This window comes from Malaclemys terrapin, chromosome 21, assembly GCF_027887155.1.
Source record: "Malaclemys terrapin pileata isolate rMalTer1 chromosome 21, rMalTer1.hap1, whole genome shotgun sequence".
Taxonomy (NCBI): Eukaryota; Metazoa; Chordata; order Testudines; family Emydidae; genus Malaclemys; species Malaclemys terrapin.
This window is the reverse complement of record NC_071525.1, coordinates 10,420,970-10,434,483: the sequence shown is the minus strand read 5'-3', so window position 1 is coordinate 10,434,483 and position 13,514 is coordinate 10,420,970. Positions and strand designations below refer to the sequence as shown.

The 13,514-nt window shown below is 57.7% G+C and overlaps 1 protein-coding gene across 2 annotated transcripts in view; it reads left to right on the top strand.

Moving 5' to 3' along the window:
• Positions 1 to 3,591: 3,591 nt before the first annotated feature.
• Positions 3,592 to 13,514, top strand: part of FCER1G (Fc epsilon receptor Ig) — a 29,176-nt gene continuing 19,253 nt past the window's right edge. For both annotated transcript variants that reach the window (XM_054010778.1, XM_054010777.1), the window contains exon 1: positions 3,592 to 3,752. In XM_054010778.1, coding sequence (XP_053866753.1) covers positions 3,698 to 3,752 — 55 coding nt within the window. In that variant the 5' untranslated portion in view covers positions 3,592 to 3,697. The remainder of the gene's footprint in view (positions 3,753 to 13,514) is intronic.

Sequence of the window (13,514 nt, the reverse complement as noted above, 5' to 3'; positions counted from 1 at the left end):
TAAAACAACGGGCACCTGCCCTGCAGTGGTGGAGCAGTAACCCGTGCCAGGTGCTGTACATGGCACCGGCTGGATCCCTTGGTCAGGGGTTGGAGCGATACGTGTCCAAGGCCGTGCAGCTAGGAACAGTGTGGGTCACACAGAGGCAAAGGGAAGCTGGGTTGGAATGGGGGACACTGGAAAGGATGTGGGGGAACCAGCTGAAGATGTGCTGCCAGGGTGCTGCTCTAGCTGCGAGAGCTGCTGCACTCCTCCTGGGTAGAGACGGGAGTAGGGAGGTGGTAGCTCCTCTGCAGACAGCAGTAGTCGCTACTTGCTGCATCCTGTGTCCAGGGCCGAACCCCACCCTGCCAACAGGCCGGTGCCAGCTTAGAAAGGGGCTCAGAAAAGAGCTGCAGGAATGATTTAGGGGCTGGGAAACCTGCTTGAGGGAGCGGGGAAGGACACTTGACTTTCCTGGGGTACGATCAGCACTTATGAGGTGACCTGATCAGTCTCTAAGGGCCTGACTGTCAGGTATTTCTTCTTGCCCAAGGACGGCAAATGCAGATTAGAAATAAGGTGCAGCTTTGAATCAGTGAAGGTAACTAACGAGTGGCCTTGGGAGACACAGCGCATCCTCCTTTGGCTGGAGTCTTTAAATCCAGGCTGGGGGTCTCTGCGAGATCTGCTCTAGGCCAAGCACCAATGGCTGGGGGCCGTTCTCAGGCCTGTGTTAACAGGAGCTCAGAGCAGAGGCCCAGAATGGTCCCTGCTGGCTTTGAACTCTATGGAAACCCAACCCCGGCAGCTGCACGTGGGGGGCCAGCCAGTGGCACAGAGCGCCCAGGGCTGATGTGCTCCCACGGGAGGCTGGGAGTGAACTTGCTCATGTGCCAGCCTTTGCAGCGTCTGTTCCACGGATCTGCTCGGCAGGGGATGAAGGCCTGGAACTGGGGCGCTGCTAGCTGCAGCATGGCCTGGGATCTGCAGTTCGAGGGGGCTCTGAAGCCCAGGTGGCCAGCTGTGTGTGGGCAGAGGGACAGGCCGTGTTGTGGCTCACTGCCAGCCATCAGGTGCGGTCCCGGCTGGAGAGCTGGTGCCAGGCAGCTGACGAGTGCAAGGGGCAGGATTGGAGTGGGACGATAATGAAGACACCTGCACTCGGTGCACTGCAGCGAGACATGGGTGAGAAAGATGAGCCCTTTGTTACAGGTTCAACACCTTAGCCCGGGCCTAGTGAGAGAGCCACCCCCCACCATTCCCCCCAGGAGCTCCCAAAGCCATTCCTCTGTCTGGTATCTGGAAGGTAAAATCCTCGTCCCAGAGGCAGGGTCTGAGGGCTCCTGGCTGGCATGCCACTGCCTAGTGCTGGGGGCAGCAGAAGGAGCTGAGCCTGCAGGTCCCTGTCCTGGTGCCAGTGGGAACTGGCTGTGCTGATGGTGACTCATGGTCAGGGCCCTTCCTTCCCCTTCCCAGGCTGGGATCTCAGTGTTATGCCATGTGTCAGAGGTGGTAAAGCAGGCATGTGCAGGGGGAGGTGCTTGGAGGGAGGACACCAATATTTCTGCTCCCCCCTGGGGGCTGCAATCCTCCTCTCAGCCTGAAGGGCGAGAGCCCAGCATGACGCCTGTCCCACTGTCCGGCTCAAGGATGGGCACAAACCAAACTGTGTGTATGTGGGCGGATAAATACAGCTGCCTGGAATCCTGCTTTACGCCCCCTCCCCAAGTCCCTTTGATCAGCTCCTGACCCCCTCGGCGGGGCCATGCACCATAGAGATGCATTCGTGGCACGGCTGGGAGCAGCGGAGCCGTGGGGAGGGGGCAGGAGCCTCGGGGCCACTCCAGCACTGGGCTAGACTCAGGCTGGATTAAATATCCTGGGACACCAGTGTGGGGTGCCCAGGGCTCCCAACCAGCGAACGCTGGCTGCGCTGGTTGGAGCTGGCTCCTGTGAAACTCCTGGGGCTGGTCTCAGTCCCAATGTGGGTACCCAGCTCTTGGGGGCAGGGGGTGGGAGCCACGAAGTTCAGTTACTGCCCTGACGCTGCCGGTTATGCTCACGGCACGTTTTCAGTCCTGAGGGCTGAGGTCCCTTTTTAGAAGCCGAAATGCTGGTGCCTGTGGCTGGGGGTGGATTCTGTGACCATTCCAGGGCCATGCGGGCGAGCGCCCAGCGCCCCTAGAGGATCCAGAGCGCTGCAAACTCCTGCAAATGCCTCTGGCTGCAGATGGGCATTTCCTCTGAGCCCTGGAAACTGATGCCAAGATAAACCGCTCTAGGATGTCACATGCAGAGATAATATTGTGTTTATCACAGCTCTGTCAGACCTGTGGTAACCAGCTGCTTCCCCAGCTCAGTGGGTGTGTCACCCAGGCCCTGTGCTGGGGGGCCACAAGGAGTGCCCGTAGCCTTCTTTCTCCAACCCCCCCTGTTCTCACCAGTTGCTGCATTTCTGCCCCCACCAGGCTCCCCAGGGGGCGCAGACCCTTCAGGGTGGGGCACGATTTTAACAGATTTTTTTTAAAAGACTTGTTTTTTCCCTTGAAAGTTGGATTTGCTGCACAGCCCCCAGGGCCTGATCCTGCTTGTCCTGCAGCCCGTGTGAGCCAGGCATGCTGGGCAGGAATGCCTTTAGCCTCCTCCTAGGACCCCAGGGGAGGGTCCACGTCCAGTCAGAACCCAAGAGAGTTAAGGAGAGTCCAGCTAGCTGGAGCTAGGGCCCCCGTGCCCAGCCCAGAGTAGCCAGGCCCAGCTGCGGAGGAGAGGAGAGGGCACAGGCTGGCCATAGGGCTTGGCAAAGGATGCTTGAGGCAGCCACAGGGAGGGAGGCAGACACTTCTGGCCCCAGCCTGGTTCTAATTAGCAGAGAACAGGCAGGGCACCAGGGCAGGGGCAGGTCACTCTGGTCCTGAGGCCAAGAGGTTAGGAAGGACTCAGCCTGTGCGCCGAGTCTGGAGCCAGGGGGCGGCTGGTGAGGAGCTGGGGGCTGGGCCAGGCCCTGTGGGAAGGACAGAGCCCCTCAGCAAGGTGCCGGACTGGATCTGTTGCGACTCCATGGCGTGAGGTGTGAACGACCCCACCCGGGCTAGGTCAAACCCAGCCGTGGCATTCGGCTCTGGGCGCCGCCTCTCCAGGAACCTGGTTTGAAACCCAGCAGCCCCCAGGGCTGAGCGCAGTGCTTTGAGAGTGTTATCTAGGGGGACCACACGGGCGCTGGGATGGAGCCTGGCAAGAGCAGTGCCGGGACGGATTCAAACCAGCCTGAGGCACTAGCCCCCCATCTGAGCCCTAGCCAGCCCCAAAGGGCCCCTCAGTGGCTTGGGTCAATGGCATCACCCAGCCGTTGGATACACAGCTCCGCCAGTGCTTGAGCAATTACCAGTGGGCTCCCATCCTGCCCCTTCTGGGAAGGGACCTGGGCCCATGTGAACCCTGGCTAGTTCCCTAATGCAACCACAGCCTGGAGAAAAGGGAACTTTGCAGGGCTTGGCCGTGTGAAGAGTTAAGGAGCGAGTGGTGAGTGCAGGAAGGCGTTGCTCTGTGGTTGTGGGGCGTCTTGCTGAGTCAATCGCAGAACCCAGCTCACACCGGACAGTGCGTCTCCGCCGAGCAGCCGGATCGGAGCAGTCGCTGCTGCCTTTGCCATCCCAGCCCCAACGAGAGAGCGATTGGACTCGTGCGGGGGCTCCTTGGCTTGACCCCGCCAACCAGGATGAAGATGTGGCTCGTGGCCGGCCTGCTGCTGCTCCTCAGGGCTGAAGGCGCAGGTAGGGGCGGGGGGCATCGTGGGTGGCCCCAGGGCTCTGGCCTTTCTCGCAGGGGTAGGCCTCGTGTGCAGGGCAAGCTGAGTGCAACCTCGGGGAGGGGCTCGGCAAGGCCGGGGATGAGGCCCCGAGTCTTTCAAAAGCCCAAGAGCCGGAGGAGGCGGCACCTGGCCGGGAGCAGGCCTGAGCCCGTGATTGGGCTTCGCTGGGTCCTGCCCGACCCTGCGCCTGGGGAGCCTTTCAAGGGCTGGTTCTGAACGCGGGGCCCGGGGTGTGTGGGCTCTGCGGTGGGGGTGGGGGGCTGCTTTCCCCTCTGGCTCTGGAGGAGCCAGCGCTGGGCCGGGCGCCTCTAACGAGGCAGTGCTCGTTCTTCAGACCTGAAGGAGTTGGTGACTAAGACCCTTGGAGGCTTTTAGGGGCCTGGAAAGGGGGCCGAGTGCAGGTTTGACTGGCAGGGCTGGCGTCTCAGGGGTCACGCAGCGCTGGGGGCGGCCGTGAGGCGAAGGGGCCTGCGCCAAACCGGCGCCTCCAGGGCCATCCTGCCAGTAGCACAGGACAGCAACGTGCTGTGGCTTGAGCTTTAACTAGGGGCAGTTCTGGGGGCAGCTTCTTGCTTTGTTCTGCACCCTCCTCCTGCTGCGAGGCTGGACACCCTGTGCCGAAAGTGAAACCCCTCCGAGCAGCTCCCAGGGCAGGCTGGGGCCAGTGGCAAGTGGAAGCCAGTCACACCCAAACGAGCGACCCCCCTGCCCAGCAGCCCCTGTGACACCCAGATGGTTTCACTTGGCTTGTTAATGGGAGCTCCACGCGCAGCTGTGGCCCTGGAGTTGGGCAAAGATCCAGTGTTGTGCCCCCGGCTGGGCACGGACCCCTGCCCAGGCCCTGCTGACAGCTGCTGTCCTGAGTTACGTTCCAGGGGAAGCCGGGCTGGGGTGGGGCCAGTTCCCTTGGCCCTTGTTTGCACGTCGGCATTTGCAGGCCCCAGGCTCTCCACAGTCAGCCTCAGTAACAATCGCGCAGGCCGGCTGCTCTCCGAGGCAGGGTGACCAGACAGCAAGTGTGAAAAATCGGGATGGGGGTGGGGGGTAATAGGAGCCTATTTAAGAAAAAGCCCCAAATATTGGGAGTGTCCCTATAAAATCAGGACATCTGGTCACCTACCCTGAGGGCTCCCGTCACTCGGGCACAGACGCGCCCAGAGCCAAGGTGGTTCCAGCTCTAGGATTGGGGGAATCGCTTCCCAGCTCCCTGCCATCCTTGCTCAGCCCCACGCAGCTCGCCTTGACCCCCCTCTGCCCCACACGGCCCCTCTGCCAACCCCATCTCGGCACACGTGTGTGTCATAGACCCTCTCTCAATGGAGAAGCCTCCCCTTTTCTCTAGCGTCTCCTCTTTGGGCTGAGACCCTCTCCCCAGCCCTGTTCCCTCAGCCTGGACCCTGCAGATCCTGGGGCACTCTCTGAAAAGTCAGGGTTTGCACAGAAATCCTCCCTCCCACATTTCCCCGCCTCCCTATCACTGCCTGCAATGGGATCGTCGCCTGGCTGCCCCACCCCTGTGGGACTGCTGGGACCCAGTGTGGGAAGTACTTTGGGATCTTCCCCTTCTTTTCCTGCCCATCCCAGATGCCCCCTCCTGAGCTCCCCCCCCAGCCCAGTGTGTCTGGAATATGGAAGCATTCTAGGGGTGCCATCCGAAGGCATCGCACCGGGTCCTGGAACACCCCCTTTCGCTGCCAGCCGATTGACTGAATCGCTCCACTGTCTCCCCCTGAGATCTGGGGAATGGGTGGATGGGCCCTGGCTGGGGAACGGGAGCAGGGTGCATGGGGGGAGGGAGTGGTTAAATAAGAATGGGAAGCCAGCCTGGCCAGGGGATGGGTGTAACCCCTTGCCCATGATGTGTGTGTTCTGCCTCTGGCTTTTGAGGCTGGAAGGGTTGAGAAGGGATCCTCACTCGGGATCCAAACAAACCCAGGGACGGGATTCCAGACTCAGACTTGGGAGCTCGGCTGTATGGAAAGTAGATCCTGTCAAAGGAATGGGATATCTGTTTTTGATGAGATTACACGTTTGGTTGATAAAAGTAACAGTGTTGATGTAATCGTCCTAACTCTTCTGTGAGGTGTTTGGCGTGATACTGCATGACAGTTTGATTAAAAATCGGATAGGTCTCCACTTATCATTGTAAATGCGGAATCGTCATTGAGCGGGTGTGTTTCTAGTGAGGTCCCGCAGGGATCAGTTCTTGGCCCTATGTTATTTAACGTTTCTATCAATGACCTGGAAGAAAACATAAAATCATCCTTCGTAAAGTTTGCAGATGACACAATAATTGGGGCAGTCGTAAATGAAGAGGACAGGTCACTGACACAGAGTGATCTGGATCGCTTGGTACTTGGGCACAAGCAAACAATATGTTTTAATAAGGCTACATGTAAATGCACACAGCTAGGAACAAAGAGTGCAGCTGTACTTACAGGATGGGGGACTCGATCCTGGGAAGCAGGGACTGTGAGAAAGATTTGGGAGTCGTGGTGGATAATCAGCTGAACATGAGCTCCCAGTGCAATGTGGTGACCTAAAGCAATCCTGGGATGCATAAACAGGGGAATCTCAATTTGGAGCAGAGAGGTTATTTTACCTCTGTTTGGCACTGGTGTGACCGCTGCTGGGATCCTGTGTCCAGTTCTGGTGTCCACAATTCAAGGAGGATGTTGATCAGTTGGAGCAGGGGCAGAGAAGAGCCACAGGAATGATTAAAGGATTAGAAAACCTGCCTTGTAGCAAGAGACACAAGGAGCTCAGTCTATTTAGCTTAACAAAGAGAAGGCTAAGGGTAAATATCTATACATATCTACCTGGGGAACAAATACTTAATAACGGGCTCTTCCGTCTAGCCGAGAAAGGTCGAACATGATCCAATGGCTGGAAGTTGAAGCTAGACCAATTTACACGGAAATAAGGTGTAAATTTTTAACAGTGAAAGTAATTAACCATTGGACTAGCTTACCAGGGTGCCGACGGATGCTCCATCACAGAGAATCTTGATCTAAGAATTGTCAAACAGCTCTGCTCTAGGAATTATCTGGGGACAGGTCTCTGGGCTGGGTTACCCAGGAGGTCAGACTAGGTGAGCACAATGGTCCTTCCTGGCCTTGGAATTTATGAATCCTTTCCCATCAATTCCTCATTGATTTAGTCCCAGCAGAGAAAGGTGCCCTGCGATAAATCCAACTCCACTGGAGCCACAGGCAAAGCTGCCACTGGGATTTCAGCCCACGTGCTCACAAATACCCTGGGCTGCCCCTCTCAGTCCATTTCAGGTGCTAACTGTAGAGAGGGGGGTTGGGAGTGGAGGGAGACATTGTTAATTATTGCTAATTACAATGGGAGCCTCTGAGCCTGAACATACGGGGTAGTGGTGCACAGGAGAGGGATAATAATAGCAGTACAGGTCATTTCTCTTCTAGCCCAGTCCCCCTACTGGTACCCAGCGCATTTCCCTGCCGGGCTCTCTCTTCCCTCCCCCCCACTGGCTACATGGCCCAGCCGCTGTCTCTGGCTCCCAGCTTGGGGCTGGCCCTAAATGGGAACTGCAGTCCTTGCATTCACTCCCGCCCCAATGGCCTGTGCTGAGCAGGGCCCATCAGCTGGCGCTGGCTAATCTTCCCTACAGCAAATGCCGCTCTCCCTGCCCGCGCCCAGTGGGGCTGCCAGCGCAGTGAGCGAGATGGCGGCTCGGCCCTCAGAGGTCGGCTGGGGACTCTCAGGTCTCTCCCGTAGCCACCCGCGTGTTGCAGAGGAGCCGGTGAAACCAGAGTCAGCCCCAGGAGTCCAGAAAAGTCTCTGGGCCAGGAGCTTCCAGAAGCAGGAAATGAAGCGAGTCCAGGCGCTAGAACTGAAGCTGTTTGCTGCTGCTAGAGTCCGAGGGCCCATCTAACCAGCTCCCTGTCCCACACCCGTAGAGCGGGGCTGGGACGGAGACCCAGGTCCAGATCCCTCAGGCTACAGGGAGGATCGTGTACCAAGTGAGCTTGGTGTCTCAGGCCCCTGCTCCAGCCTACGCAGTGTAGCTCTATTTTCTCTCTCTTTGCTTTTGGGTTCCCAGCTAGAGCCCTTCACACCAGCCGTCCCCAGTGTGTGACCTGGGGGTCTGATCCTGTGGGGCACGCAGAGCCCTGCAGGATCGGGCCCTTTGTTCAGGCCTCTTTGAGATCCAGCGTTTCCAAAGTGCTGGGTTATGGCCAAGTCTGGTTCCTGCCACACATCAGCCCCTGCAGTCGCTGTGCCAGAGGGTGGCCGAGAGCCCTGGGCACTCAGCTGTGGACCTCAGCAGGAGCCGGCAGCCACAGTTCCCGGGAGGAAGGCTGGATTAAGCTTCGGGAGCCCTGGGTTTAATTCCCAGTTTGGCCACAGACTCCCTGCACTGCCTGGTCTCTCTGGGCCTCAGTTTCCCATCAGTAAAATGGGGATGGTTCCTTCCTTCCTAGGTGTGTTGTGAGGGAGGCTGAAAGACAGACTGAGCTCCTGGGGTCAGATTGAGGACAGGGTGTTTGTGGGATCTTCTAGGGTATCTGGGGAAGCTGTTTGCAGCAGCATTGACGGGTCTGCCTGGGTGGGGCCCGGGGCCTCCCTGCCTTTACGGATACACTGCCATGGCAAGGTACTGGGTGCTCCAGTGGGCTTCTCTGCAGTGCAGCTGCCCTCATGTGCCCACCAGTAGCTGCTTTATCAGTTTGGCCGGGATAACGGGATGAGCTCAGGCTTAACCACAGGGACCAGGTGGGCTGTAGGGCCCATCTCCCCACAACCCTGCCCAAGAGAGTGTGACGTGCACCGAGGAGCCCCCGACTGGGTGACAGCACAGACCAGCCAGCCTGGCTGGTGTCTGATTTCAAGGGCCCCCATCATCCCAAACCAGGGGAAACTTGCAGACTGGGTTGGTTCAACCCCCAAATTCTGGGGCTGCCCCCATGGCAGAAGCTGCTGGGGCCTGCACTGCTCTAGCCACGAGCAGCACAATGAGTTCCCTGCACTCCCCCGGCCGCCCACGGCACCCTGCTGTGTCCTGTCCAGCACGACAAGCCCCAGCAGTGACGGAGTGGCAGGGATACGTGCTGGCTAAGGCCTGGCAAGGGGGGTGAATGAAAACAGCTTGGGGTTTAGAGGAGAGGGCTTGATAGCATCCACCCCAAGCCGGAGGAATGGGGGAGAAAAGGCCCTCAAGGGCCAAAAGGTGCCGGGCTCTAGTGGGTGGATCGTGGCCTGCAGAGCCAGGATGCCTGTGTTCCTAGCTCTGCTGCTATCTCAAGTCTCCTCCCTCCCTGCCAGTCAGACCCCTGCCCGTGCCAGGCAGCCCAGTGGCAGGAGGGAGGCGGCTCAGTCAGCCAGGGATGGCCAGGAAAAGCCTTTGCTAATGGGCGGAGTCTCACTGTTATGACTAGAGCCCCTGCGTGAGGGCCATGCGCATCGTATCTGGCACCGAGCAGCGCTGGGCTGACACGTTTCTCTGAGTGCTCCAGCAAAGCCCTTCGTGGCGCAAGGTGCCCTTTCCTTGCCAGGGTCCTGCACTTTCGTGTGGGGAGAGGGGAGCCAGGGTGCCCTGATCACGCCACCTCGCCCGCTGCTGGCACAGCCCTCAGGCCGGGGGAGTGCTGCCTCCAACCCCTTCTGGGCCGACTGGCAGGGATTACAGAGCTCTTACCAAAGATGGTCTTTAATACCCAAAGGAAGGCACTGGGTAGCTTCCCCCACCCTGTGCCCTTCTGCGGCACCTCCTGCCTGCAGGACTCTGAGCAGCTTTGACGCAATACCAAACTGAACTGTCGGGGAAGGGGCTTGGTGTTAGTAGCACTAATTTACAGATGGGGAAACTGAGGCACAAAGCAGGGCCAGAGCCAGAAATAGAATCTACGTCCGCTGATGACTCCTCCCACGTTCCAACCACTAGACCAGTGCTTCTCAACCAAGGGTCTGGGCTGTGAGCAGGTTTCGGGCGGGGGGGGGCACCAAGCAGGGCCTGCATTAGACTCAGGGTAGAAAGCCAAAGACTCACCACATGGGGCTGAAGCTAATAGATAATTGCTCTGCTTGCTACCCCCCAACGCCGACCCTGGCTTTTAAATGCAGAAGACCAGTTACTATGGCCCAGGAAGGTGGGCCGTGGAGTTTTTATAGCACGTTGGGGTCAGGGAGGGGGTAAAAAGAAAAAGGTTGAGAACCCCTGCACTAGATCACATCCTGACACCCCCTTTCCTTACTGCTTTGAAAATGAGGTATTGTAGCAGGCACCTCTGTGCAGAGAGCGGTGGGGGAGCCCTCTCTGTACTTGGGATGAGGAGGACGCTGCTGCAGCCTGTCTCTGCCCCTGCTGTACCAGCAGAGCGCTGGAGCTGAGCTGCTGGGCTTTCCCTTGTGTGCGATTTCTGCAAGCACCTGCGCTGTGTTTGGCTGATGTTCAGGCCAACTCCCTTTGTCGTACCCGTCCTGCTGCTGAGCCCCTGTGTTTCCTGGTGTCTGGATTATATCAGTGACAAACCTGACCTGACTGAGAGTCCAAAGCCAGAGCGCGAGAGCCAGAGCGAGCGAGAGTGCAAGTGCGAGAGACCGAGAGTGAGCAAGAGAGCGAGACTGAGCGAGAGTGCATGTGCGAGAGAGCAAGAGTGAGCATGTGTGAGAGAGTGAAGTGCGTGTGCGAGAGAGCGAGTGCATGTGCGAGAGAGCGAGTGCGTGTGCGAGAGAGCGAGTGAGCAAGAGAGAGACTGAGCGAGAGTGCATGTGCGAGAGAGTGAGAGTGCATGTGCGAGAGCAAGAGTGAGCGTGTGCGAGAGAGCGAGAGGTCTGACAGCAAAGACAGAAATGCATAAGGCTCGTTTGGGTGGACTGGAGTGGGCAGTGCACAGAGGTTATGAAGTGATGATTTCAGACACAAGCGCACACGTGTGTGCACACAGATATACACACATACCTGTGTGACGGCATGCACACACACACACACACACACACCTGTGCACACCCCCATCCGTATATGCACATGTACCTGCATGTACACATCCACTCACGCAAACATACCTGCATGTACACACCCAAATACCTTAGTGCGTGCACACGTACCTGCATGCACACATACCCATACACACACACACACCTGCATGCACATACACCCCCCCACACATACACATGTACCTGTGTGCACACAGACTTGCATGCAAGCAGACACACACCTGTGTGCATGCATATACACCCACGCCTGTGTGCACACATGCACACTTTTACACACACTGTTGATAATTTGTATAGTCAGTTGCTTGCCCACGCTTTGGCTTGTTACTAAATATGTTCAAGAGACCAAATAATAATGTCAGTCAGGGTTATTACTATGAGCCAATAATAATATACCTCTGGAAGAAAGTTCACTCCGATCGCAGCCTCTGGGAAGCCGCCTCGGGCAGTGTCATTACATTCCCTGTACCCAGAAGGTGGCTCCCCAAGGTACACCCTATTGCCCTCTTGTTATGTCCTATCTCTTTACCAGTAGCAGACAGCGGTGGATTAAGATTTATTGGGGTCCTGGGCACAAAGAACATTTGGCCGCCCCACGCCCCATTAAAACACGAATGTATCAAAATACATTAACACAAAGACTCCACTCAATGTTTACACACTGTGTTAATAATGAAGCAAATCAGATCCTAGTTCATTATGTCTAAATTAACTGCTCAATTTTTCCACATAGAAAATGAATCTGGCTAGATATTATCCATACCAGAACACACAGGGGTTCCCTGCTAATCTGGACAACACTAGTGTTACAGGAATCAGTCGTTCACTGGCCAACAAGTGGTTCTTTCATCTCTCACATTTTCTTAAACTTGACCATTACGCCGGGGGGGGGGGGGGGGGGGGGCTCTCTCCAGTGAGGGCAATTCTTGCTGGCTGCTCTGATGCTTTTTCCTAAAATACTTAATTCACTTTAAGAAAAACAAATAAATATGCCCATATACAGGTCTAAATCATGGGAATTTATTTATGTAGGGTTTTGCAGTAATAAAAATAATGTACAGTTGTCTCTGTTCTTTACTGGACCTAAACAGACCAGTAACACCAATTAGTTGCTTTGCACATTCTTGTCTTTTTTGCTGTTGTTTCTCTTGCTTTTTTGATTGCTTTCCTTTTTTAGACTTGCTAAGTCTGCTGCTGTGACAAGTGATCCTTGTCTGTTAATACCCGTTTTTCCAGCCTCCCAGGTAGCTACTAAGTCTGCTGTGAAAAAGTGACAATAACAAACATACAGATATCACTTTTCACAGCAGACTTACGCAGCCCCGGCAAGCCTGGGGACACATTAAGCTCTGGATGGGGAGGCTGGTAGGGAGGCAGTGGGAGCCAGAGGCCATGGTGGAATCAGGGCCGGGTCCAGGCACCAGCGAAGGAAGCAGGTGCCTGGGGCGGCCAATGGAAAGGGGCAGCACATCCGGGTCTTCGGCGGCAATTCGGCGGCGGGTCCCTCAGTCCCTCTCTTCCTCTTTGAGCTGCTGCTGAAGAGGAAGAGAGGGAGTGAAGGACCCGCCGCCGAATTGCCGCAGAAGAATGAAGTGGCGCGATTGAGCTGCCGCTAAAGTGCCGCCGATCGGCTTTATCTCCCCCCAGCCCCTTTGCCGCTTGGGGTGGCAAAAAAGTTGGAGCCGGCTCTGGGTGGAATGGATAGGGGGCCAGGAGAGGCAGCGGGGGCCAGTGGGGATGGGGGGGGGGTGATGAGGGTACGGAGGAGGTGGCAGTGGCAGGGCCGGTGGAAGGATGTTTCGCGCCCTAGGTGAAACTTCCACCTTGCGCCCCCCCATCCCCGAGCCCCCACCCTGAGGAGCCCCCCCGCGGCAGCTCCCCCCCTCCTCCCTGAGGCGCCCCCCCTGCGGCAGCTCTCCCCCCCTGCCCCAGTTCACCCCTGCCCCGCCTCCTCCCCGAGCACGCCGTGGGTGCTTCACTTCTCCCGCCTCCCAGACTTGCGGAGCCTGAGCTGATTGGCGGTGACCAGGGTGGCCAAAGATCCGGCTGCCGCGGTCGCTGCCGAAGAAAATGGCGCCCCCCAAATCCTAGTCCCCTAGGCGACCGCCTAGGTCGCCTAAATGGTTGCCCTGGTCCTGGGCAGCGGGGGCTAGGGGAGCCTGAGGCTGGCCCCCACTGCCAAATGGCAGGGGTGGGAGCCTGAAAGCCCGAAGCCCCATGGGGCCAGAGGTGGCAACGTGGGCCAGGGGCGATGCGGGGGCTTGGTGAGCTCAGGGCCAGAGCCCGGGGCCCTGTGGCCGGGAGACAAAGCCTGACACCACCCGGACAAAGACTTGGTACCAGAGTAGGCAGCAGAGGCTGGGGCACTGGCAGGGGAGAGTGGGGGGATGAGCCCAGGGCCAGAGCCCACAGCCAGATCCCGAAGCCCCGCGGTCAGATCCCGGGGCCTGAGCCCAAAGCCCGGTGGCTGGAGTCTGGGGCCCCCAAATTGGCGGAGGCCCCTGAGCACAGGCCCCATGAGACTGTGTGTTAATCAGCCACTGGTAACAGGGCCTATGTGCGTTGTCTGAAACTAGATTTAACCAGTCGGCTTCCTACCTTGTTTTTGTGGTACCGTGGTGTCCCCCTGATCTTTGCTCTGAGCTCCTGCACTCCAGGTTCCCGAGGGCGTGCAGGAACTCCTAGGTCTGTACCAGGGGAGAACAGTCATGTCTTGGCTTTTCCTTTGGGACCTTCGGGTGCACGCCTGTTGCTATGGTAA